The sequence below is a fragment of the Ornithorhynchus anatinus genome, chromosome X1 (assembly GCF_004115215.2).
Source record: "Ornithorhynchus anatinus isolate Pmale09 chromosome X1, mOrnAna1.pri.v4, whole genome shotgun sequence".
Classification (NCBI taxonomy): Eukaryota; Metazoa; Chordata; class Mammalia; order Monotremata; family Ornithorhynchidae; genus Ornithorhynchus; species Ornithorhynchus anatinus.
This window is the reverse complement of record NC_041749.1, coordinates 70,250,070-70,276,137: the sequence shown is the minus strand read 5'-3', so window position 1 is coordinate 70,276,137 and position 26,068 is coordinate 70,250,070. Positions and strand designations below refer to the sequence as shown.

Below are 26,068 nucleotides of genomic sequence, written 5' to 3'. Positions count from 1 at the left end.
GTGGGAGGGATCAGAGGAAAATGCCAGGTTGAAACAGAGAGTAGTGGCCTTGAAGCAAATCGAAATAGGTCAGTTTTCTTAAAAACTCAGAATTGGGAAGAAGGCATTAAGCAGTTGAAACCTTTGCTGCTGTAAATTGGGCCAGGATTCATTTTCTGAGAAGCGGACTGTAAGAGACTGGAAAAGTGTAGCTATGTGACAGTTTTATGTGGATGGTTAATACCCCCCTAAAACGAATAGTAGTTTCTCTACTGTCAAGTCTTGTGTTTGATGCTTACTTTCAGGATGGAGAAGGAAATTCTATTGACGTTCACATATTGAACAAGATGGATGGAATTTATACCTGTTCTTACACTCCGCTGAAGCCAATCAAGCATACCTTTGCAATTGTTTGGGGTGAAGTAGATATCCCCAATAGCCCATTCAGAGTAAGTAAATGCTTTATTTTCCTGGTTGCAAAAGCTGCAGTCCTGAAACAAATTTTGGTAGAACCACAAGCAGTTGGTGTCTGTGGGAAGAAAAGCTGGCAGGTGGACATCTCGGGAATGACTCCATTTTCCTCAAAGTTGCTTTTAGCAAAGTAATATAACTTCAGGAAAAGCATTAGTCTGGTCTGGTTAGCTTTGACAGTTAGTTTTTACCTTAGCATATCAATCTGTGCTGTTGGGTCTCCAGGTTGTCATTGGACAAGGGAGCCACCCTCAGAGAGTCAGAGTGTTTGGGCCTGGTGTGGAGAGAACTGGTCTGAAAGCAAATGAGCCAACTCACTTCACAGTGGACTGCACAGAGGCAGGAGAAGGTAAGAACAGACTGAAAAGAAAAGTTACTAAGAAACTTCCCAAACTAAAAGGGCTAATGAAATGCAAAGGTACTGTTTAGGCTTTAGAAAACTGGGAAACCAAGCACAATATTATTTAAACAGTTTAACAAATCACTGGACACTTGACTGCCACAGCCCCTTGACTGTTAGTAACTAACTGCTGCACAATCTCCACCATCACCAACTCTGAAATCCCTCTCTGACCACAACCTTCTCACTTGCCTCCTCTCTCACATGCCTCCTCCCTGTAAGTTTGTATTATTCAGCCACAGAGACCTCCGCTCTCTTGACCCCATCAATCTCTTTGAGCGCATCACACCCCACCTAGCCTCCCTACCCATTTTACCCACTCCTGATGTCCAAATAGATGCTCTCAACTCTGCCCTTTCTACTCTACTCAACTCACTCACTTACCTATCCCTTCTTCACTCTCGCACCATTCATTCATTCAATCATATTTGAGCACTTACTATGTGCAGAGCACTCTACTGAGACCTTGGAATGTACAGTTCAGCAACAGATAGAGAGAATCCCTGCCCAGCAACGGGCTCACAGACTAAACAACAATTATGGTATTTGTTAAGCGCTTACTATGTGCCAAGCACTGTTGTAAGCGCTGGGGGAGATACAAGGTAATCAGGTTGTCCCACGTGGGGCTCACAGTCTTAAAGCAGCGTGGCTCAGTGGAAAGAGCACGGGCTTTGGAGTCAGAGGTCATGGGTTCGAATCCTGACTCGGCCACTGGTCAGCTGTGTGACTTTGGGCAAGTCACTTAACTTCTCGGTGCCTCAGTTACCTCATCTGTAAAATGGGGATTAAGACTGTGAGCCCCACTGGGACAACCTGATTCCCCTTTGTCTACCCCAGCGCTTAGAACAGTGCTCGGCACATAGTAAGCGCTTAACAAATGCCAACATTATTATTATTATTATTATTATTATTATTAATCCCCATTTTACAGATGAGGGAACTGAGGCTCAGAGAAGTTGTGACTTGCCCCAAATCACACAGCTGATAACTGGGGGACTCTGGATTGGAACCTGCAATCCCTGTCTCCCAAACTCACTCTTTCCACTGAGCACCACTAGCCATCAGCCCTGGATCACCTGCACTGTCCGACTCCTTCGCTGTTATGCTCGAGCCAGTGAACGCTGCTGGCCAGGCCGAACTTGTCCACTTTAAGTTTGTCCTTTCTTGCCTTAACTCTGCCCTCTCCTCTGCCTGGCAAAACTATTTCTCTTCCCTTATTGACACCCATGCCCATCACCCTTCTCAGTAGTTCCAGACATTTAACTCCCTCTTCAGGCCCCCTGACCCTCCCCCATCCCTCACACCTAACGATCTGGCCACCTACTTCATTAGGAAAATTAACACCATCAGGTCTTAGTTCCCCCAAATCACCCCTCCACCTTCTCCATCCACCCCCGCCTCCTCTCGGCCCCCTCTTCTACTTTCCCATCCTTCCCAGTAGTATCTTCAGAGGAGATCTCCTCCCTTAAGTGTCACCCCCTCCACATGCACAACAGACCCCATTCCCTCCCACCTTATGAAAACTCTCTCCCCTTCCCTCCTCCCCTCCTTAAATTCCATCTTCAGCCTCTCACTCTCCAATGGTTTCTTCCCCTCTGCCTTCAAACATGCCCACATCTCCCTCATCTCCCTCCTACCTTTCCTTTCCAAACTCCTGGAGCAAGTCGTCTACTCTCGCTGCCTCAAATTCCTCTCCTCCAATTCTCTCCTGGACCCCCTCCACTCCACTGAAACCGCCCTCTCGAAGGTCACCAATGACCTCCTTCTTGCCAAATCCAATGGCTCCTACTCCAACCTAATCCTCCTCAACCTCTCAGCTGCCATTGACACTCTGGACCATCCCCTTCTCTTCAACACGTTATTCAGCCTTGGCTTCACTGACTCCATCCTCTCTGGCCATTCATTCTCAGTCTCCTTTGCAGGCTCCTCCTCTCTCCCTCCCACCCCCTAACTGTAGAAGTTCCTCAAGGGTCAGTTCTTGGTCCCCTTCTATTCTCCATTTACTCCCTTGGTGAACTCATTCGCTCCCACGGCTTCAGCTATCATCTTGGTGAACTCATTCGCTCTCTCCAGGCTGGAATCTCCTCCTGCCTTCAGGACATCTCTACTTGGATGGCCTCCCGTCACCTAAAACTCAACATGTCCAAGACAGAGCTCCTTATCTTCCCTCCCAAACCTTGTCCTCTCCCTGACTTTCCCATCACCATGGATGGCACAACCATCCTTCCCTTCTCACAAGCCCACAACCTTGGTGTCATCCTTGACTCTGCTTTCTCATTCACCCCACATATCCAATCCATCACCAATACCTGCTGGTCTCACCTTCACAACATCGCCAAGATCTGCCCTTTCCTCTCCATCCTAACTGCTACAACGTTAGTACAATCTCTCATCCTATCCCGACTGGATTACTGCATCAGCCTCCGTTCTGACCTCCCAACCTCCTGTGTCTCTCCACTTCAGTCTATGCTTCACTCTGCTGCCCGGATTATCTTTCTACAGAAATGTTCTGGGCCCATCACCCCCCTCCTCAAAAATCTCCAGTGGTTGCCTATCAACTTCCGTATTAAGTAAAAACTCCTCACTGTTGGCTTCAAAGCTCTCCATCACCTTGCCCCCTCTTACCTCACCTCCCTTCTCTCCTTCTACATCCCAGTCCACAGACTCCTCTCCTTTGGTGCTAACATTTTCACTGTGCCTCGTTCTCACCTGTCCTGCCATTAACTCCTGGCCTATGTCCGACCTCTGGCCTGGAAGGTCCTCCCTCCTCAAATCTGCCAAACAACAACACTTCTCCCCTTCAAAGCCCTACTGAAGGCTCACCTCCTCCAAGAGGCCTTCCCAAACTAAGCCCCCTTTTTCCTCAGCTCCCTCTCTCCATCACCCCAACTCCCTCCCTTTGCTCTACCCCCGCCCCCCACCAGCCTAACAGCACTAGTGTATATATGTACATATCTGTAATTCTATTTATATTATTGTCTATTTACTTGTTTTGATGGGCGTATATATCTATAATTCAATTTAGATATATATCCGTATATATCTATAATTCTTGTTTTGATGTCTGTCTCCCCGCTTCTAGACTCTGAGCCCGGTGTGGGCAGGGATTATCTCTATTGTTGAATTGTACTTTCCAAGTGCTTAGTACAGTGCTCAATATTTGGTTTCTAAATAGTTACAACAGTCAATGATTTGGCAGCAGCCTCTGCTCAATCTGCACTTTCTCATAAATTACTGTTAGTAATTCCACTTGTTTGTTCTAGGTGATGTCAGCGTTGGCATTAAGTGTGATGCCAGAGTGTTGAGTGAGGATGAGGAAGATGTGGATTTTGACATTATTCACAACGCCAATGATACATTTACAGTGAAATACATGCCACCAGCTTCTGGGCGATATACTATCAAAGTGCTCTTTGCTTCCCAGGTTTGTTTTTAAGGCATTTTTTTTCTTCTTTTTTAACCTCATAGCTGCTTCAGCTGGCCCAGAAGGGGTGTGGTTGGTATTATTGTTGGTGTGCATATGAACCATTGCATTTTATAACAATAACTTTAAAGACAGCCCCATCTTAATATAATCTTGGCAACTAAGCTCATTAATGTTTAAGTATTACTTTGTTATTGACACTGCATTATAAAGATTGCTTCAATATGAAATTGTGCAATGTTAGTTGGAAACTAATATTAATCTGGAAGCTAATACTTAAACACCTACATAATCTCCATTTGGCATCCAATGTAAGAGGAACCATTCAGTACAATCTCCAAAGTAGCTTTCCCTGGGGGCATGTTTTACATAAACGTGACTGGTGAAGGGGAAATTTTTTCTGGGTTAGTGAGTACTTTGGATTGAATAGTTTGGGGAATTTCAGTGTTAAACTATAGTCAAGGACAGGAAACAAAAATTCAACATGAATTTGACACAGATCTAGAACAGTTATGGAAGGACCTAACTGTTGGAGAACAGTTGAAGAAGCATTGTGGCTTGGCGGATAGAGCCAGGCGCCTGGGAGTCAGAAGGACTTGGGTTCTATTCCTGGCTCTGCCACTTGTCTGCTTTCTGACATTGGGCAAGTCACTTAACTTCACTGTGCCTCACTTACCTCATCTGTAAAATGGGGATTAAGTCTGTGAGCCCCATGTGGGACATGGATTGTGTCCAACCTGATTAGCTTACATCTATCCCAGCACTTAATTCAGTGCCTGGAACGTAATCAGTGATTAAATACCTTTTTTTTTTTTTAAAAAAAAAAGATCCTACAATAGTGTAGAAAATCCTAGTGTTTGATCTACTGGACTTGAAAGGTATGTAGGTTCTCTTAGTGGACTCTATTTTGACTGCCCAAATACGGCATTTGGTCATAAAAATGGTCTAACTCCACTACATGGCAAGCCTCCAGTGCTGAGTTTTCACTTTGCGTAAACAGGCACCTCCCAGGGGCAATTCAGTCTCAGAGCCAGGAGTTTATATAAACTGCTTCCTATTCTGCTCTGGGAATTTCATTTCATTAATGCTCTGGCAATTTTTCAAAATAATCCTTATTGATTGACATGGCTCAGTGGCAGTCTTTGCTCCTGTATCTTCCAAGCTAATTAAGAATTCACTTTATAGGACAAAATGAGGCCAAACAAGTGACTTTGGGGCCCCACAAAGGAACTCTGGCCTATGTCGTGTCCAGCCAAAGTTGATGTGCTCCAAGAATTTGCCAAATCTAATTGTCAGCTTCTTAATGACATATTTTAAATTGTATAAGGTTTCAACTACTGTCTGACAAAGCTACAGTGTATGTTTGCTGATCTAAAGAGTCTTAAAACACACTTTTCCAGGAAATTCCTGCCAGCCCTTTCCACGTCAAGATTGATCCTTCACATGATGCAAACAAAGTGAAAGCTGAAGGACCTGGGCTAAGTAAAGCAGGTGAGATGATCCAGTTAAGAGTTCAGTTCTGGAAACGTGCTCTCAATGTTGCTCATCAGCATGTTTGTTTCTTTTTTTTGTTTTGTGTTTTTTTTTTTTTTTTCATGAAAATAGGCAGCAGGGGTTTGTCAACAGATTAAGAGCCAACTGGATCTGATGTTAAGGACACTGAATTTTTGCCAAGTGCTCAATCCAGAACTCTTTGATGTTATCAAAATCACTTAGTGACAGGAGATGCAGACTCCAGTAGGGAACTCAAAGTAGTAAAACTCAATTGATTCTTGCTGTCAGACCTGCCAGACAAGTTCTTAAGGTGAAACTACTAAGATAGTGCAGTTTGCCTATCATTTTGCCTGTTTTTTTAGTAATGCCATAGTGTTTCTCTCCAGGTGTGGAAAATGGAAAACCAACTCACTTCACAGTCTTCACGAAAGGGGCTGGAAAAGCACCACTGGACGTTCAGTTCAATGGCCCTCTCCCTGGGGAGGCGGTGAAAGATTTGGATATTATTGATAACTATGACTATTCTCACACAGTTAAATACACCCCTCTCCAACAGGTGGGTTTTTTGCACATCCGCACAGGATATGGGCCTGTAAATTGAATTGTACTTTAGATAAAGCCTTTGGACCTTACCAAAAGCAGTGTGAGACCTGGTTCCTGGCTTTCTTTTCTGCTCTTGCTCATTCACTCTTTCTCTACCCCTGCTTCCTCCCCGGCCCCCACAACACACACACACACACGCGCTCTTGACATAACTTTTGGAAGTGAAACACTTCCTCTCTAGGATAACTTGAAATGTGTGCACAGATTACATTGGTGGGGAGTGGGCAGTAGGACCTGAATAAAAAAATAAAGTGACTCTAGGGAGAGCAAGCCTTGTAAAACCTCCTGCGGTTGGGAAAAGCTGAGGCAAAGACTAGAATACTTGTTTTACCTGTGTGTTTGTGACCAAAGCTACTTTATAGTGATCTTAAGAGTACCCTGATTACAGTAATGGACCTAGGACTCAGGAGACCTGGTGTCTAATTCTGGCTCTGCCACTTGCCTACTGAGTAACCTTGGGTAAATCACTTTACCCATCATTTTACAGATGAGGTAACTAAGACCCAGAGAAGTGACTTGCCTGAGGTTACACAGCAGAGGAGTGGAGGAACTGGGATTAGAACCCAGGTCCTTCTGACTTGTAGGCCCTTGCTCTATCCACTAGGCACTTGTGGATAGACTTAGACTGTGAACCTCATATAGAACATGGACTGTCTTATCTGATTATCTTGTGTCTGCCCCAGTCCTTAATAGAGTGCTTTGTACACAGTTAGTGCCTTACAGATGCCATTATTATTATATTATAAATGTTACTCGAGGACTCAAAGCCCAAACTGCTGACTCTGAACAAACCTGACATAGTTATTGTTGCAGTGAACCTAAGCGTATTTAAAGTTTTTAGCTGAGGCAGTTGTAAACCTGAAACTTGAGAAGTAAAGCAAAAGCAGTTAATTGTTACCATCACACTCAACCCTGGAATTGCTATAAGCAGATGATATAAATTCAGAATTAAAATCGGGATTTTTATCTGTCTTTGGAGCCCGGCTGCTCCTTTCCTTCTAGCCTCGGTCTTTGTCCAAGCCCTTTATGTTTGAAGACTCACTTTCTGTAGCACCTTCAAATGGTGCTAAGTTTTAGGAGATAAGAGTCTGTGACCTCCCAGAAAGGGAGCTGCTTGAGATAGGGGTCTGTCTTGGCTCCTCATGAATGCTTTCTATAGCATTTAGAGAGTGTCTAATTGGACAGGAGATCTTGGAACTTCTCTTGATTCCAGGAATGGGCATTATTTTACTCATTTCTACCCTCTACACTTCATGTATATTGACTATTGATTCTACAGATACTATGTCCAAAAGACCTTTAAAAGAGCTGTTATTCTGAAGCCATTTTAACTATTACCAAAATTAGAAGTTGTATTTTCTACCAGTGTTGGGAGTGGTGCTTCAGAGTTTTTGTAATACTCTGTTGTATGTTTTGTTGTGTTTCTGCCAAGCCATCACTTGTATTCGCAAGTGAGATTTTTGATATCTCCGTATCTGTTAAATCATAGTAAATTAATGCCACTGATAATACTGTGGCTCTTGTAGACAAGGCTAATGGAAAGTGAGGAGACTGGAGGAATTCTCATGTCAAGAAATCAAACCAGTTTGAGCAAAGTGTCTATATCAATTAATAGTATTCATTGAGCACTGTACTAAGTGCTTGGAAAAGTACAATACCACAGAGTTCTTAGAAGTAATCCCTCCCCACAGGAGCTCATATCTCTCAAACGACAAGAGGAAAAATAACCATCAACATATTTATTTGAAGCCAATATCAGGCTCATTCAAATATAACCTTTTAGGGTGTCTTACCAAGAAATGAACTCCTTGAGAATAGGTAACAGTTGCAATGTTAAATGAGTGCTCTGCCAGTCCTAGCAGAGACAGAACTCTTCAAAGCAGAGGTTTCAGAGTGGCAGTTGAGACAACTACCCTTTGGGTTTATGGAGCCCATTTGTGGTCCTCAGAATCCTGCAGCTGCTCTGAAAATGTCCAGACCTCTGGCTTGAAGCGCTGTGCATCGGGAAATTCCTAGTATGTATTTTCCAAGAACTGGGAATACGTTTCCAAAAAGACGCTGGAGCCTTAAGACATTTTTTCCCCCATTTCTACTTCATCTCCCTTGCTCCTCACTTATATTAAATATTTTATTATCCTATAGAGAGGTAAGGGTTGGGGGTGTGGAGGAGAGATGTGCAAGCTAACTTTCTACCCAAGACTTGTTGCCTTATTATTCCATCACTTTAGGGGACTGTTAGATTTCAGTGGGAACCATTTTCACTGTTTTCACTTCTCCTTCACTTTCTTTTTCACATCCTGAAATTTGAGGTGTTAAACTTGAGAAAAGTCATGGACATTCAGGTTGTTGGAGTTTCTTACTTGAGGGAATGAAACCATTCAAGTGTGAAAAAGTAAGCAAACAGTGAGTTTTACCAGAATGTGGCTGAGGAGAACAAAAGATGCACACAGCTCAGACGACCACTTCCTCGGTCCATGAGGTGCTTTCAAGCCAGGGGAGCCAAGCCAAAGCATACAGTAACATTCCTCTCAAACTTCAGATTTTTTTTTTTTCCCCTGACATACCGCCACACACAGTTTTGAACTACTGTGTCATGTGAGATCACTGCTGTCTACTGCAAATCCTTTGCCTGGACCCAGGGACTGAATAGTGTTGTTCTTGCTCCCCGCCTTTCCCTTCTTCCTTCTTCAGGAGGGGAACTGCAGTTGTGTGTGTGTGTGTGTGTGTGCACGTGTGCACGCATACCCACCTCTAGTATTGGCTCAACTCTTTGGGGTTATTTTCCCCCTCCTCAACTATTTCTACCTACTGGCTGGCAAAAGAACTTTAGAAAATAGTTTTTTTTTCTGACTAGAGCCACATGAAGCTCAAAATCTGCAAGGAGAATATCTCTAGGTTCTCCAAAAGTAGTGGGGAATCGTAGCATTTTTTTAACCTTTTTTTTTTTTGTCCTGCAGCAACCAAGCATCTCAAATACAATTCTGTTTTGCTAGGGTAACACACAAGTTTTGGTGACTTATGGTGGTGATCCTATTCCTAAAAGCCCTTTCACTGTGGGAGTTGCCGCTCCGTTGGATCTGAGCAAGATAAAAATCAATGGACTGGAAAACAGTAAGTGCACTCATAGATGATTATGACACTTAGCTCTAATTCTTTTTTTCCATGACATGTTTACCTGAGAACCTTGCCTAATCACTGACAAACTGCCATGCTGTTTCAAAAAAACAAAAAAACCACACACAAAACTTGCTCAACAGCATTTTAAGGGTGAGTAATCTATAAAGCAGTGATTCCCAGCTAGTTGGTTGCAGCACACTAGAGTGCCTTGACAATCTCCCCAATATGCCCTGAATGCCAGAAAATTTGAGGGTATTGCCAACTTCGACAGTAGTGCATGGACACAACAACATTTGGGACTCTCGATGCTTGACCATGCACCTCTGTGTGTCAAACAAATATGATGGCCCAATAAAATTGAATTTTGTTAAATGGTGCCCCAAACATTTGTGTCCTCTTTTGACAAACAACTTTTGGCAGTGGACTGGGTAGGATCAGAGTACTTGAGTAAAGGTTGGGAAGCCAGTGTAAAAACTGAAGAGGTAGTGTATTGGTGGTGTACCAGCTTCCTAAATGAACCAAATTCATACTATTTTTTTATATACTCCCAAGTTCAGAGTTGTGAATTTCAAAGCACTTTGGTTTCACATGGAATTTCTGAAATTCTTGCTCTTCTGAATTGGTTAAAAAAAAAAAACAAAACAAAACACAAAAAACCCAAAAAACTAATCTCAACTGTGGGGAAGGATGGTTCAATGTAATTCATTAACATTTGGCTCAATTGTATTAGTTATGAAGGCCAAGTCTCAATTTGAGGGCCTATGAGTTTGCCTAATGGCCAGCTGAATTTGGCACATTGAAGCAGCTTGGCTTAGTGGGTAGAGCACAGGCCTGGGTGTCAGAAGGACTTGAGTTCTAACCCCAGGTCTGCCACTTGTCTGCTGTGAGACCTTGGGCAAGTCACTTCACCTCTATGCCTCAGTTACTTAATCGGTAAAATGGGGATTAAGACTGTGAGCCTGTGTGGGACAGGGACTGTGTCTGATCCAGTTATCGTGTATCCACCTCAGCACTTACTGCCTGGTACACAATAAACACTTAAATAGTATTATTATTATTATCATCATTTTTAATAATTGAATTTTAGGTTTAGATTAATTTAACTTTTGCAGAATATTGAGCATGGGTCTGTTAAGGCTGCTTGCTTATCATTCCTAAATTTACTTTGCTACTGACAGTGGGACTATTCATAAATCACCTCTCTTACTGTAATTTAGGAATTGAATTTGAAGTAAAGAAACTGTTTTCCATAACCCAAGGCCGGATGGGACCCCCTCCCAGTGGAAAGGGCCAGAGGCAAGCAGAGGGAGAGAGGGGAAGAAGGGTGGGGGATAATGCATTGCTGCCTCTCACTGGTGCTAAGGGGCTCTTTCCAATCAAAAATGGGACCCTAATGGGAGGAAAAAGTGGCATTTTGCTAGTGATCTAAGTCTAACAAGTAAGACTTTGCTGCTTTTTCATTATAACTTCTCGGTTTTACTTAAGTATCAGTATGCAAGTTGTCAGTGTTTCTTGCTTGGTACACTCCTTGGCAGGAATGGATGCCCAGTTTACCTCCATGCTATGTGTTAGCTTCTTTCGGCAAATTAGCATATTGGTATGCTCTCTGTTTAGGTCCGCATTGTAACTTGCTTTGTGGGTCAAATGATTCTTTTACCAGCGATTGCCCCCTCTATCACTAAGAGGAATGAAGGCATATCTCACTCAGATTCACTTGACTTTATGGAAGCATATTTGCTTTATGTTCATTCTATTATTTTATTTTCCTCCAAACCATGGCCGTGTAGTCCTGTTCTTATTTTCATGCCTTGAAGTGACTTTTTTTCAACTCAGCCTCTACCACCATTTCCTTTCATATATAATTGTCTGAAGAACGCCAATTGAGCTTCATGAATAAGTCTTCCAAACTTTCTTTCCATTAACATAAGATTTGATTTCTTTTAGGAGTGGAAGTGGGTAAAGATCAGGAGTTCACGGTTGATATCAAAGGAGCTGGAGGACAAGGGAAAGTGGATGTAACTATTTTAACTCCTGGAAGGAAGGTGTTGCCATGCCTAATGGAGCCTGTTGTGGGTAAAGACTGTAGTACTGCAAAATACATCCCAAAGGAGGAAGGACTTTATGTGGTTGATGTGAGCTATGATGGAAATCCAGTCCCAGGAAGTCCTTATAATGTGGAAGCCTCTCTACCACCTGATCCCACAAAGGTAAATGTCCAGCTCTTATTTGTTTTTGGTTTTTTTCTTGCCCAATTTGTCTGAGGCCTTTCAATAATGTGAGACTGTGGGTTAAATTGCTACTTAATCTGTTCTTCCTGAGATCTAAGTCACAAATGTAGTCAGGTTGAACTGAAGCATTTGAGCAGTACCATTGTTGTGATTTCAATGGCTAAAATACATAGCCCACTGGGAAAACATGAGTTGCTTTGTTTTGTACTTTGCAAGCAAGTCGAGCAGCCAGAGAAGTTACCAGAAGATCAATTGTAGCACAGGTTAATGAAAACTCAGGTTACCTGGCTTATGAGCCAGTCTTGAATAATTGGCTTCCGTAAAGCCCCACATGGGTGTCAGTGTCTGAAATTTGACTTATTTGGTTGTGTAAAAAGAATAGTGGGGTGAAGGCATCATGGGTTTTTAAATTCCCGATAGGTTAAGCCAAAAGGCTGTTTATAGCAAATTGGGGTAGTTTATATTTTAATTGTTCCCACTCATTCCAATGTAAATATTCCCGTATTTGGGTTGCTAATTCACTACAAAATTACATCCTTAGAAGGAATGACAGTGAAATTGGGCTGGATGCCTGTGCTAACTTGAGACTTATGTGGTGAACCAGTTAAACCAATATTGATGTGGCAACATCAGAGTAAATGAAAATGTAACCTTTTTTTATTGTAGGTGAGAGCCCATGGCTCTGGTCTTCGAGGTGGTCTGGTTGGGAAGCCTGCAGAGTTTACTATTGACACTAAAGGAGCGGGAACTGGTGGTTTGGGCCTGACTGTAGAAGGTCCATGTGAAGCCAAGATTGAATGCTCAGATAACGGGGATGGGACCTGTTCTGTTGCTTACCTTCCGACAAAGCCTGGTGATTATTTTGTTAATATTCTCTTCGAAGATGTTCACATTCCGGGTTCTCCATTTCAAGCAGACATTGAAATGCCATTTAATGCCTCTAAAGTCATTGCCACAGGACCAGGGCTTGAATGTGGGAAAGTAGGTGAAGCTGGTTTGCTTAATGTGGACTGCTCAGAAGCAGGCCCTGGGGACTTGGGTTTGGAAGCAATATCAGATTCTGGTGCTAAAGCTCAAGTCCAGGTTGAAGATAACAAAGATGGAACTTATGCGGTTACCTATCTACCCCTGTCTGCTGGAATGTATACACTAATGATGAAATACGGAGGAGAACAAGTGCCAAAGTTCCCTGCCCGGGTCAAAGTTGAACCAGCTGTGGATACCAGCAAAATAAGAGCTTTTGGACCAGGAATAGAAGGAAAAGGTAGGAAGACCCTTATTTCTCCACCCCACCACCCTACTTTGGCCAATCACACACACACACAGATACACACACACACGTGCGCGCGTGCACGCCCGGGCAACCTTGCACATGAGGTCAAAAAGCTTAGTTCTCAAACTCTCCCGACTTGCCCTCCACCCTAGAAAAGTATAGGCAGCATGACATAGTGGATAGAGCACGGGCCTGGGAGTCAGAAGGTCATGGGTTCTAATCCTGGCTCTGCCACTTGTCTGTGTGACCTTGGGCAAGTCACTTCACTTCTTTGGGTCTCAGTTCCCTCATCTGTAAAATGGAGATTGACTGTGAGCCCTATGTGGGACAGAGACTGTTTAACTGGATAATTTGTATCTACCCCAGTGCTCAGAACAGTGCCTGGCACATAGTAAGTGCTTAACAAATACCATAATAATTATTATTAGGCAATTAAATGAATGAAATTGGCATTCTTTACTGAGGGGGGAGGGGAGGAGTGGAATATTCTTGTTAGCGAAGTAGATATTTGCAAACATATTGGCAGCTTGGCAGCAGGGGAAATAGTGCTTAGATTTAGAACACCAATGAAAGTGTCCCTTGGATTACCAACAAATTACACTGTTAATTATCAGATACCCTTTAGTCACTTAAGGCCTTAGATATGAAGGAGATGTGCAGTGTCAGAGCTCAGTGGCTTTATAATTGCTCCGTAGACGTTTTCCGCGAAGCCACAACTAACTTCACAGTAGATGCCCGTTCCTTGACAAAAGTAGGAGGAGATCATATCAAAGCACTTGTCACCAGTCCCTCTGGAGCTTCCACTAACTGTCCAATTGAAGACCATGCTGATGGAACTTACAGTGCAGAGTACACTCCATTTGAAAAAGGTAAGCCGCTGCTTTTTTCCAGTGCTAACAAATGGAAACTACCTTTTGGGGGCTCGTTAGACCTTAGTAAGTGTTCCCATCCTGTGTCTGCTACTGTTCATAAATGGTTTCTAGCACCAACACTGTGGGTTTTTTGCTGTATGCTGCTCTGGTGAAAAGGGATGTTAGGAGAAACTTTCTGGGAGGAACCAGGTATTCATTTTGCTGTGTGTCTGTGTATATGTGTTATACTGTTGAGGGGGGTGGTCTCGTTTGTTGGTGATAAACCAATAGTGAGTTTCAGTTGAATAATGCTTGTTGTTTAATAAGAATTCTTAATGATTGCATATTTTTCTACAAACAGATGCAATCCTCTGGCTTTTTTTTTTCCTTACTAGGCCCCCATATAGTAGAGGTAACATACGATAATGTACCGGTTGCACAGAGCCCTTTCAAAGTGGGGGTTACTGAAGGTTGCCATTCATCGAGGGTTAAAACCCATGGTCCTGGTTTGAAAGAAGCTTTCACAAATAAACCAAATGGATTCAGTGTGGTGACAAGGTAATTAGGGATTTTTAATGCAATAACACGTAAGTAACTGGTCTCTTAACAAAAGCAGGAAGCTGCCTCATGGATGTAGACAAATGCCATTGTGAAACTATGACCCACCCAGTACTTTGTCCCTGACAATGGCTTTAGGATGTTTCAGGGAACTGTGATAGTTGTCCTGGAAATCCATCCTAATAGTTAAGGCTGTACTTCCTAACATTTTTAATTTTTCCCTTGTCTATGAATTTATCCAGTCCCTCTTGAACCTTCCAATGTATTCTGCCTCCGTAGTTTCCTGTGACAGTTTGTTCTCTATATTTGCTACCTGTTATGTAACAGTCTTTCTTTTTGTCTTGAAGCTACCATTTTTAAGCTTCAAAGGGTACCTCTTAATCTTGGTGGTATGGGATTTGGTGAACAACTTTTCTCTACACCCTTCCTGGTTTTTGTAGCAAATAGGTACAGTTGATTCCAATAATGTCTTATGTATTGCTTCTCCCTCTTTCAGAGGAGCAGGAATTGGTGGACTTGGCATAACTGTTGAGGGACCATCTGAGTCAAAGATAAGTTGCAAAGATAATAAAGACGGCAGCTGCAGTGCTGAATATATTCCATTTGCTCCAGGAGACTACGATGTTAATATCACGTATGGAGGAGAACACATACCTGGTGAGTCTCAACTAGCAGGAATTACAGTAGAAGGTTTTTGCTTGGTTTGGAGGGAAGTATCGCTTTCAGCTCCTTGATGAGATACTTTAATCAGACTAGTGCAAGCAAATGTTTCCTGGCAAATTTTTCTACTCAAGATCAGTGTTAGGTATCCTCTGCCAAGATCTAGCTGCTGAATTAGACTCTTCATCAACTATCTGCCCAGAGACAGAACTGAGCTTTATATTTATTTGGGTCTCAAGATGGTGAATTTCCCAGGTAAATTCATTGCCTAAGAAGGATGTTTTATTCAAATTTCAACTTGTTTCTCCAAATCCCAAATATAAAGCCTACTTCCAAAAGAATCAGTCAATAGTACTTACTGTGCACTTTGTACAGAGCACTGTATTAAGTGTTTGGAAGAGTTCAATAGTTAGTAGACACGATCCCTGTCCTCAAGACACAATAAGAAAATAGTTTCAAGATATGTAACTAAATGCTATTTGGGGGGAATGGAGTGGGGAAAAACCTGAATGGCAGGAGAGAAGATGGGGAAATTGCTGGGTGGTACAATGGGATTCAGAAGGAGTTATTTCAGAGAAGTTGATGGCTCCTTCCCTTCTGCTTTGAAACACATCAAGTGAGTGTTTGAAGTCAGGGAGAGAAGATGACTGAGTGCAAGTGTGAGGGGGTTTTCTTGTTTGATATGCTTTTGTTTTTTTGTTCTTTGGTTGTTGTTTTTTTTTGTTTTTTTTTTTTTTGAAAGGAGTAAGAGGATGGGATTAGGGATGGAGAGTGTAGATTTAAAAAGCAGGTAGGAGATCTCTTGAGATGGTTCACAAGAAGCAGCGTGGCCTAGTGGATAGAGCATGGGCCTGGGAGTCAGAAGGATTTGTGTTCTAATCCCAGTTTTGCCACATGTCTGCTGTGAGACTTCGGTCAAGTCACTTTACTTTTCTGGGCATCAGTTCCCTCATCTGTAAAATGGGGATTAAGACTCTGAGTCCTAAATGGGACAGGGACTGTGTCCAACCCGATAATCTCGTATTTACCCCAGTGCTCAGTTCAGTGCCTGGTACATAGTAAGCACTTAAGTACCATTTTTTTAAAATGGCCAAAAATGAGAGGATGGATTAGAGAGAAGGGGGTAGGAGGTAGTTGGAGAGTACTTAGGTATGGAGAGTACATGGTTTGAGTTTTGGGCGGGGCACTGATAGTTTAAGGAGGGAGTTAAATCTGGAATAGTTGGTGCAAGTGGTGGGCATGGGAGTTGGTAAAGGAGAAGTAATGTTGCTGAGCGAAGTTTATAGCAGATAAGGATGACTTTAAAATGAACAAGATGGGTCTGGTACCCAGATCTCCACCAATAACACCAGGAGGAAAAAGCCCAAAACAAATGAGAATATAGTTTGCACAGTAGTGCTCACTTCTAGCCTATTCACACCTGGTCATCTGGGAATCTCCCCCTTCTCAGTTTTACAACACTCAGAATACTGGGTTTGGTCAAAGAGCATATTCTGATAAACTCTTGTCACTTTGGAGAATCCCAGTTCAACTAGCACCTTTTAACTTAATCTTGGTGATCTAATCTGGGCCTTTCGCCACCTCCTGGTCTCTTTGTCTACCTATGGTGGGGATTTCTACACTGTGACAAAGTACCCAGGGTTCCTTCATCATGCCCTTTTCTACTTCCCTTTAAGATGTGCAATGGTAGCTCAACCCTTGCCCATGTTGTTTCTCTGGCCTGGAACTCCCTGTTCATATAAGACACAGTCCACCACTCTCCCCACCTTCAAAGCCTTACTCATATCTCCAAGAGGCCTTGCCCGATTTAACCCTAACCTCCCCAACCCGCCCTCCTCTTTGCATCACCTATGCATTCAGATCTGTACCCCTTAAGCATTTGATATTTGCTCCTCAGCACTTCTGTACATATCCTTCTTCCTGACAATTCTCTTTTTTTTAATGTCAGTCTCGTCCTCTAGACTGTAAGCTGCTTGTGGATAGGGATCATGTCTACCAAATCATATTGTACTTAGTACAATATTCAGCACAAAGTAAGCACTCAGTGTATACCATTGGTATAAGCCACTAATGGTGACTTGAACCTCAGACCTCCTGTCTTCAGCAAAGTAGAAGTTTCTACTTCTAGAGAAGCAGCGTGGCTCAGTGGAAAGAGCACGGGCTTTGGAGTCAGGGCTCATGAGTTCGAATCCCAGCTCTGCCACTTGTTGGCTGTGTGACTGTGGGCAAGTCACTTAACTTCTCTGTGCTTCAGTTCCCTCATCTGTAAAATGGGGATTAAGACTGTGAGCCCCACGTGGGACAACCTGATTCCCCTATGTCTACCCCAGCGCTTAGAACAGTGCTCGGCACATAGTAAGTGCTTAACAAATACCAACATTATTATTATTATTATTATTATTAATAAAATCTAGTCAATATCAAGAATTTAACAGCACTGCTTTGTATGCCCAATACAAAACACGTTTTTTAGCACTCAGTGGTTATGCTTTCATAGGAACCTACAAATACTGTCGTAGTGTTCTGCCCACCATAGGAGCTCAGTAAACACTTTTGAGAGTGTTTACATCGGTTAATCTATCTCAGTCCTTTTTCAGTCAACTATCTTCCTCCTCTAACATCCTGTGGAAATTGTCTGATATATGTACCTACTAAAGCCAAGGTAGGTGCTTCAAATCTCAGACCTACTCCGAGCTTCTGCAGACTCTAGTTCTAGTGTCAAACTGCATTACTAAATTTGTTGGTATGAAGACTTGATCTCAAAAGCAATCCTTTACTGTTCAGCTAAGGTCTCTACCATATTGGAAATCTTTGCTTTAGTTGGTACTTATTAGGCTCAATTCTTATTTTATTGAGCTAGTCTTGTGAAGAACTTTTATGCAAGCATTCTACAGTGATTGAAATATAGCATTACTTTCAGAGATACAAGTCAGTTAACTAAAGTTAACTAGAGCTATCATTCTAGGGGTTTGAGAGATCAGAGCATAATATAAAAGTAGAAAGCAAACACAATTTGGATGCATTTCTGGTAACACTGATAACTGTCTTATCAATTCCTGAATGTATAAAACAAGTGTAAAACATACAAGAGTGTGAGTATGAATATTCTGTATTCATTCAATCGTATTTATTGAGTGCTTATTGGGTGCAGAGCACTGTACTAAGCTCTTGGAAAATACAATTTGTCAACATATAGAGACAATCCCCCCAACAACGGGCTCACCTCTAGACTGTGAGCTCGTTGTGGGCAGAGAATGTGTCTGTCGTATTCTCCCCAAGTGCTTAGTACAGTGCTTTGCACACAGTATGTGCTCAATTGAATGGAATGCATTATGTATATGGCTTCTAAACCCATTCAGTTCATTACTCTAAAGATCTAGGTGGGTAGCAATAATTTAATCAAACTTATTTATTGAGCACTTACTCTGTTGAGCTCTCCCAAGTGCTAAGCATACAAAGATATTTGAGTGCTTACTATGTGCAGAGCACTGTACTAAATACTTGGGAGAGTACATTATAACAGAGTTGGTGGACATGTCCTCTGCCCACAAGGAGCTCAGACTAGAGGGGGAGACAAATATAAATGAATTACAGATATGAATATAAGTGCTGTGAGGCTGAGGATAGGGTGAAGATTATCAAGTGCTTAGAAGGTACAGATTTCATTCAGTTGTATCCAAGTGCTCTGCATAGAGTAAATGGGATCTTCTCCAGAAGCAATTTACAATCTAGGCAGGGAACATGTCTGCTAGCTCTGTACCTTTCCCAAGTGCTTAGTACAGTGCTTTGCATGCAGTAAGCACTCAGTGAATAAGATTGATTAATAGTGGTATTTCTTAAGCATTTGCCATGTACCCAGAATGGTATTAAGTGCTGGGGTAAATACAAGATAATCAGGTCCCAAATGGAGTTTATAATCCAAGAGTAGGAGGGAGTACAGGTATTGAATCCTTATTTTGAGGATAAGGGAACTGAGGCACAGAGATGTGAAGTGATCTGCCCAAGATCCCACAGCAGGTAAATGATGGAGCCAGGATTAGAATCCAGGCCCTCTGAGTCCACGCTGCTGCAGCTTTGTAGATGAGGTAGAATACGCTAGGTATTGCTGTGATGGTTTTTGGCTTTGTGAAACTTTTAAGGGGTTGGAAAGAACATCTGTTGTGGTGTTATTTCAATTAACAGGTGTTTACCTCTCCTGTGTCTCCTTGATCATTTTTACAATTTTCTTCACCTCCTCCCCATTTGAGCTCCCACCCCCCTCCCCATTTATTTAAATCTTTAATCAGATTAGGTGACTTTAATCTGTTGAAAGGCAAATGCCTTCTATCTGCTCTAGTCAACAGGCTTCAGTTTTAAAGATTAGGCGTGTTTTACTGTTTTTCTTTACCTTACTCTGATTCATATGTAAGAATGTTAAAAACCTTGAAGTACAAACAAAGCTCAGCTTTCATGGCAATTAGCTATAATTTAGCTTTGTGAAACCTCCTGGAGGTCATGGTGAAGCTGTCATTTTAAGTTATGCAAGAATAAATTTTGGAACCCTAAGTAACTGCCTGCCCAATAATCCTGACAGTAAGTACCCTGACTCTGGGCAGTAGCTCACTTTAAAATCTGTCTCTTACTCAATCTCAGAAAAATGTGTCTGGTCTTGGGGAATTCCAGGTGGATTTCTGTTTTGAGCTTTATTCTTCCACTTGCAGATATAAAATATAGATATAACTCTCTTTAATAATGGAAACTATTTGAAATGTTGAGAGCCTGGCATGTCTTTTTTTAGGGAAGCCAATTTATTATTCCAGGAGCTTGATCAGAAAGTGGATGCTCAAGTAAAATCAGTCCAGTTCTTTAGAAGGAAATAGAAACTGTTTATAAATGGCATATGGAGGAGAGGATTAAGTAGGATTTAGAAAATTAGATTCCTAATTCTTTTATTTTTAATGTTCTAACATGGATTTGATGGCTTCTTACAGGTAGCCCATTCAGGGTTCCCGTGAAAGATGTGGTCGACTCCAGCAAAATAAAGGTTGCCGGTCCAGGTATAACCACAGGAGTGAGAGCCAGAATCCGACAATCTTTTACAGTGGACAGTAGCAAAGCTGGGTTTGCCCCTCTTGAGGTTCGGGTAGTGGGGCCTAGAGGTAAATTGCATAATCTGGGTATTCCTCTCTCTGGCTGTCTTGGATCAATAATTTCATACATTACTGATTAATTTCATACATTACTGATGATGATGATGTAATTTCATACATTACTGATGTTACTGAAAGTACAATGGGACAGAGTTTGACAGGAGGAAAACTAGAACACTTATTTACCATCTTCGTTGAAGAATTGTTGGGTTAGATGAATCAGTGTCCCCTGTAAACTGGAGTACTTAAGGAGTATAGTAGTCCTTGTCCCCTTGGTGCTCCTGAAACTTAAAAAAAATAATTTAGTAATATGGAAATTATTTTTTTTTAACATACCCCTCCACGCCCCCACCACCACTAGATATTAATCAAATGCAGAGTTGGTGTGTCTTGCATATTCCATACAGTCTAACTCAAACTTTCCATTGCCCAGTTGTGCTTTGTTGAACTTGACTGCTGCTTCATGTGGCTGCTTTCCTTTGCAATTTATGAGGGAAAGAGTCTTCCAGAAGTGGCTCATCTAAGCTATATGAGAATGAAATCTGGCCTTCATCTTAAAATATTGCAGAGTTTCAGGTAAACTCATAGGTTTCCACTGCCCATTTTCGGGCTTGCAAACTGAAAAAAAGTGTGCTCCCTCACACACGCCTGTAGATTAAGATGGGCTGTAGCTTGTTCTGTGCACTTTCTCACATGCACACATGTGGAGTATTCTCAACTTTGCATCACCCACAAGAGGTGAGGCCTAAATTCCTTTCATCTTCCTCTGGAGCTTCCCTATCCCCTGTGGAAAGTATGGGTGTTTCCTGGAAGCTTGATGTTCTTTTCTGATGGTGGGCAAAAAAGTAGATTATTAAGGAACAGATGGGTGGTTTTATGACTTGGTTTGAGTTTGGACTACCGTGGACCTCTAGATTTAGAAATGCAATCTTCAGATCCTTTTTTTAGCAGTAAAAATCACATGTAGACCTCAGTAGAAGCATAGCTCACTCTGCTTGAATAGATGGTTTTTACAAGTACCACTCTGAACATTCAAGTACAGTTGTACCCTGGGTTAGTCACCCCACAATATTTAGACCCAGGGGTTATGACCTGCACCATTTTCTGATTGAACTCAGTGTGTGTATACCAGGACCTGACATTGTGTCCAGTCTATGCAGGAAAGTAAATTTTATTTCCCTCCCCTGTTCCCCAAGTCAGCCCCTCCTTTCCTATCTCTTATGTTTCCTATACAAGAGCTTAGTACAGTGCTCTGCACACAGTAAGTGCTTAATAAATACAATTGAATGAAGTGCTGCAGCATGAAAAGAGAACAGGAGGGGGAAGCAGGAAGATCCGCCAGGTGGTGGCAAGGATGAGGGCAAGAAGGGGAGTGCAGAGGGATTTATAGTGCAACTTTTACTACCTGTAGTGCTTGCCTGTCTGGGCAGGACTGGTTTGGAATGGATCATAACTGTGTGTCTTCAGGAAAAACTTGGGTTCGAGGAGATGATTTCAAATGAGTTTTCCAATATCCTCTAGTAATCTTCAGCATATCCATTTTCCTTATGAACACTTATTCTTTTCAAATTAATTCAGTTTGCCTCTTCAGGATAATTAGAAAATGGTTTAATCTCAATTCTAGGTACTTAGATGTTTCACCTTAATAGGATTCCAGTACTGCAGCTGCTTTCTGATGTGACACAATCATTTGAGAGATGCTACCAGAGATCTAATTTACTCAGATGGCTTTATTTGGGTTGGCGGGGAGTAGTTGTCTTTGTTAGCTGTTAACATTTGAGCCTTCTGAGTAACAGACTTTTTAGTTGATGAGATGGATTCTCAGTCATGGTGCAGTCCTTTGAAAGTGATTTCAGGGTTCTTTAAAGAGGACCTGAAAGGTGGTGGTAGACAGGTTTGCATTTTCCTATTAACATTTTCACCTAAGCTTCTTCTCTACACAATGAAAATAAAATGCGTGTTTGCTGCCCCTCCACAATCTGTTTATATTTAACTTGCCTATCTGCTTTGTCTAGCCACTCTAAACTCCATTAATCACTTTAGAATAAGTTAATTTCAAGGCAGTCATTAAATGTTTTGTGTATGAAGTCAGCCAGGTTCTGTCTATCCACAGACTCTGCAATGATTTTACTATAATTTTCTTTAGATTTGCTTCACTTTGGCATTCTGTGCCCTTCCCCCCGCCCCCCAAACCCCATCCAGCATGTTGGATCAGTAGTATAAATGGACAAACTAATCTGAAATTTTATATGGCAAGCCATCTAGGGCTTTATTACTTGTCAGTAGGCACTATGCTCTGAAGCTCTTAATACTAACAATCACCAAACCCGAAGTGTGCTATAGCAAGCTTTGATCTTGAGGAAATTATTTTGGTGAGTGTAATTGTGTTACCTACTGGTTGGGCAGTAATATTTCATTTTGCATCACATCCTGTACTAGAAAGCTAGTTTGGAAGCAGTACCTTTTGGGGAGACTCAATGTAGAGAAATTGAATTTTGAATTAATCATTAAGAGCTCACATTTGCTTTCCTCAAATCCTATAATGAAGGTTATATAGAGAACACCTACAAAAGTGAAATGAGGGTGACAGTTCTGGTCATTTGCATGTACATTTTTTTTAAAAAAGCTCAGAAGAAAGCATTCTTTTAATTCCATTTTAATTTAAACTCAAGCACCAAGGAGGTGTCGACTGAACTTGTCACAATTTAATTTGCCATCTCTATTTTCAGGCCTGATAGATCCTGTGAATGTGATGGACAATGGAAATGGTACACATACTATAACATATACCCCTTCCCAAGAAGGACCTTACACAATCTCTGTTAAATATGCTGATGAAGAGATCCCCCGCAGGTAATCATTGTTAAAGCACAGGCTTGGAAATAGCCTGCAGTCAAAGAAGCGTTTTGGGTGTAAGTTGGTTAATCATCATGCCTTGCCATGCTATCTGAAATATACTCCTTGAGGTTGAAGCAGTTTGTCTAGGATTGCTGTGCACAGGTTTACCCCTGGTTCTAAGCACCCCCATAATATTTGTAAGCCTCTATACCTCTTGCACACACAGCCCAGACTATGTAAACTCTTCCCCTGACATTCTATCCACTCATTTCAGGTAAGTTGCTTTCCTCTCTCCTCTGCCTTGCTCCCTTTCCACTTTCTTCCATTCCCTGCCATTTTCCTGCCCTTTCTGCCCTCTCCCCCTCCTCCTCATCCTCCTTCAGAACTTGTAAAAGTAGTAACACCTGGGACACAGCTGCCTCTAGCTACACTCACAACATCGCCTTGATTCTATTTAGTTGCCATTGTTTTTACGAGATGTTCTTCCCCTTGACTCTATTTATTGCCATTGTTCTTGTCTGTCCATCTCCCCCGATTAGACGGTAAGCCTGTCACACGGCAGGGACTGTCTCTATCTGTTGCTGACTTGTTCATCCCAAGCGCGTAGTACAGTGCTCTGCACATAGTAAGCGCTCAATAAATACTATTGAATGAATGAATGAACAACACTCCCCCAGCCTTAAGAAGGGGGGAGTGGGGGTGGTGCAGCAACTGTTAGCCTGGGTGTGGCTGCCAGCCATGCCTAACCTTTTTTTCCCCCCCATTCCCACTTTATCAGTGGTTGGAGTGGAGAGGTGGGGCTACAAACCATGAAGGATAGAGGGAAGTTCTAGAACTGGAGGTGCAGAGAGGGAGTGTGTTAGAAGGGGAGAGGAGGATTAAGGATATGGGAGACCTTCAAAGCATTAAGGTCAAGTCTTCTCCAAGAGGCCTTTCCCAATTAAGCCTGCTTTTCCCCGGCTCCCTCTCCCTTCAGCATCATCTATGCACTTGGATTTGTGATGTTTGGACATATTTGCCCCACCCCCAACCGTATGACACTTATGTACATATCCTTAAATTACATATTATAAATTATTCATATTAATATCCATCTCCCCATCTAGAGTGTAAGCTCATTATGGGCAGGGAACGTGTCTGCTAATTCTGTTGTACTCTCCCAAGCAGTTACTACAATGCTCTGCAGATAGTGGGGGCGCCATAAAATACAATTGATACAGGGAGGAGAAGGGTAGGGGTAGGAAAACTGCTGGGGAGGGCAGAGTGAGGGGAGGGGAGGGCTTTACCGTGTTAAAACTTGCCCATAAGGTTCAACTGTCATGTTTAAGCTGGTTCCTGAACAGAACCCAAGTAATTGCACAGAACCTTTCATGATATAGTGACATTCTCAAAGGAATGTGGCTGTAAATGGGATATACCTTATAATAGGTCTTTCTTTGGTAGAAGTTTTGACTTTGAGTCAAATTTCTCTTAAAAGTCAAACATAAAACCGCTAATGCCAGCTAGTGTGAATTTGGGGGACAATTCCAGAAATTCCTCATCAAGTATCCTTTTATTTGACCATTCTAATTCAAACACCCACCAACCAATCCTTGTCTTCTTCCAAACCTTATTAAAAATAGAGGGCAGATGAGACCAGATTATAGGTGGATAAATGTAGCTGATTTGGTGTTTCACTGTTTTTAAGTCCCTTCAAGATTAAAGTCCTTCCTACATATGATGCTAGTAAAGTGACCGCTAATGGACCTGGCCTCAGTTCCTATGGTGTGCCAGCCAGTTTGCCTGTGGATTTTGCAATCGATGCTAAAGATGCAGGTGAAGGGCTCCTCGCTGTACAGATCACTGTAAGTTAAATCCTCCTTTTCAAATGTTTACTCAAACCTGATTAGGCTTAGTTTGAGGAAATGAATTTCTAACTTTAAGGAATTGGGAGGGACAACTGTTTAATAATACAAGTCAGAGGTTAATGGTGATTTAAAGATCCCTGAGGGTTTTTCAGTTCACTAGAGGGGGTACTGACATTGTGATTGGGGTGGGGGGTTAGGTGTTGGAAAGAGACATGTAACATCAACTCAGGAGTAGGTGATGAGGCATATGGGAGTTCTTATTTTTTGGACTATGATTCTCCATTCAACCAGGATGGCCGGCTCCAGTAGTTTTCTGTATGAGGGCAAAGGTACATCATATTGAGGAGGGGACTTGAGGGAAGAGGGTTCTTCAGGTAAAGAACTTGAGACCTTAAGGGCACAGTCTTCTGAAAGAGGTTCAAGCCCCCTGATCTGAGAAACTTGATGGTATAAACCTATTTTGTAGTGAACTTTTCATCAAGGTGTCCCATATGAACTACAGTACTCTGAGAACTTAGTACAGAGAGCTGAATTATTTGCAAATATTTCTTTACATGCCTAAGCTAAGTTGTTATCTCTTCCTATAGCTTCAGGACATGAAACATAAATTCTACTTTACTAGAAATACGGTTGAAGAATAAATGTGGGTACCCGTTGTCAGCATTTACTTTGGCTGTTCTGTATGTAAATATTTTTTATGACTGTCTCCCCATTGGCCTGTAAGCTCATGGGCAGGAAAAATGTCACTGATCTTCTATTTCCCATACACAGAACAGTGCATTGCATCCCTTAGGAGCTCAAATGTTATTACTACAACTAAACGTGATTTCTGTAAGCATCAACTTTTAAATGCAACTTGATTTTTTTGACATTTAGGATCAAGAAGGAAAACTAAAGAGAGCGGATATTCATGACAACAAAGATGGCACTTTCTCAGTAACCTATATCCCGGATAAGACAGGCCGCTATGTGATTGGGGTTACTTATGGAGGTGATGAGATCCCAGCATCTCCTTACCGAATCCGGGCCACACCAACAGGTGATGCCAGCAAATGCATGGCCACAGGTAAATGTTGCTTCTTCCAGTTATGAAATTCCATAGCTCTTTTTGAGGCTAATTTTATATCTGTGGATTGGCACCGTAAGCAACTTTTAAAGGCTTCCCGGTCACTTTCCCCCACCCCCAGGGGCAGGCT

The 26,068-nt window shown here is 42.1% G+C and overlaps 1 protein-coding gene across 5 annotated transcripts in view; it reads left to right on the top strand.

The window, feature by feature from the left end:
* The window catches only part of FLNB (filamin B), a 132,887-nt gene that overhangs the window by 69,390 nt on the left and 37,429 nt on the right, over positions 1-26,068 (top strand). For all 5 annotated transcript variants that reach the window (XM_039910379.1, XM_029049952.2, XM_029049951.2 and 2 more), the window contains 15 exons: positions 285-428; positions 676-799; positions 4,114-4,274; positions 5,675-5,765; positions 6,155-6,324; positions 9,365-9,482; positions 11,433-11,695; positions 12,383-12,980; positions 13,685-13,858; positions 14,236-14,398; positions 14,895-15,055; positions 20,029-20,196; positions 22,917-23,040; positions 24,713-24,869; positions 25,749-25,938. In XM_039910379.1, coding sequence (XP_039766313.1) covers positions 285-428; positions 676-799; positions 4,114-4,274; positions 5,675-5,765; positions 6,155-6,324; positions 9,365-9,482; positions 11,433-11,695; positions 12,383-12,980; positions 13,685-13,858; positions 14,236-14,398; positions 14,895-15,055; positions 20,029-20,196; positions 22,917-23,040; positions 24,713-24,869; positions 25,749-25,938 — 2,806 coding nt within the window. The remainder of the gene's footprint in view (positions 1-284; positions 429-675; positions 800-4,113; positions 4,275-5,674; positions 5,766-6,154; positions 6,325-9,364; positions 9,483-11,432; positions 11,696-12,382; positions 12,981-13,684; positions 13,859-14,235; positions 14,399-14,894; positions 15,056-20,028; positions 20,197-22,916; positions 23,041-24,712; positions 24,870-25,748; positions 25,939-26,068) is intronic.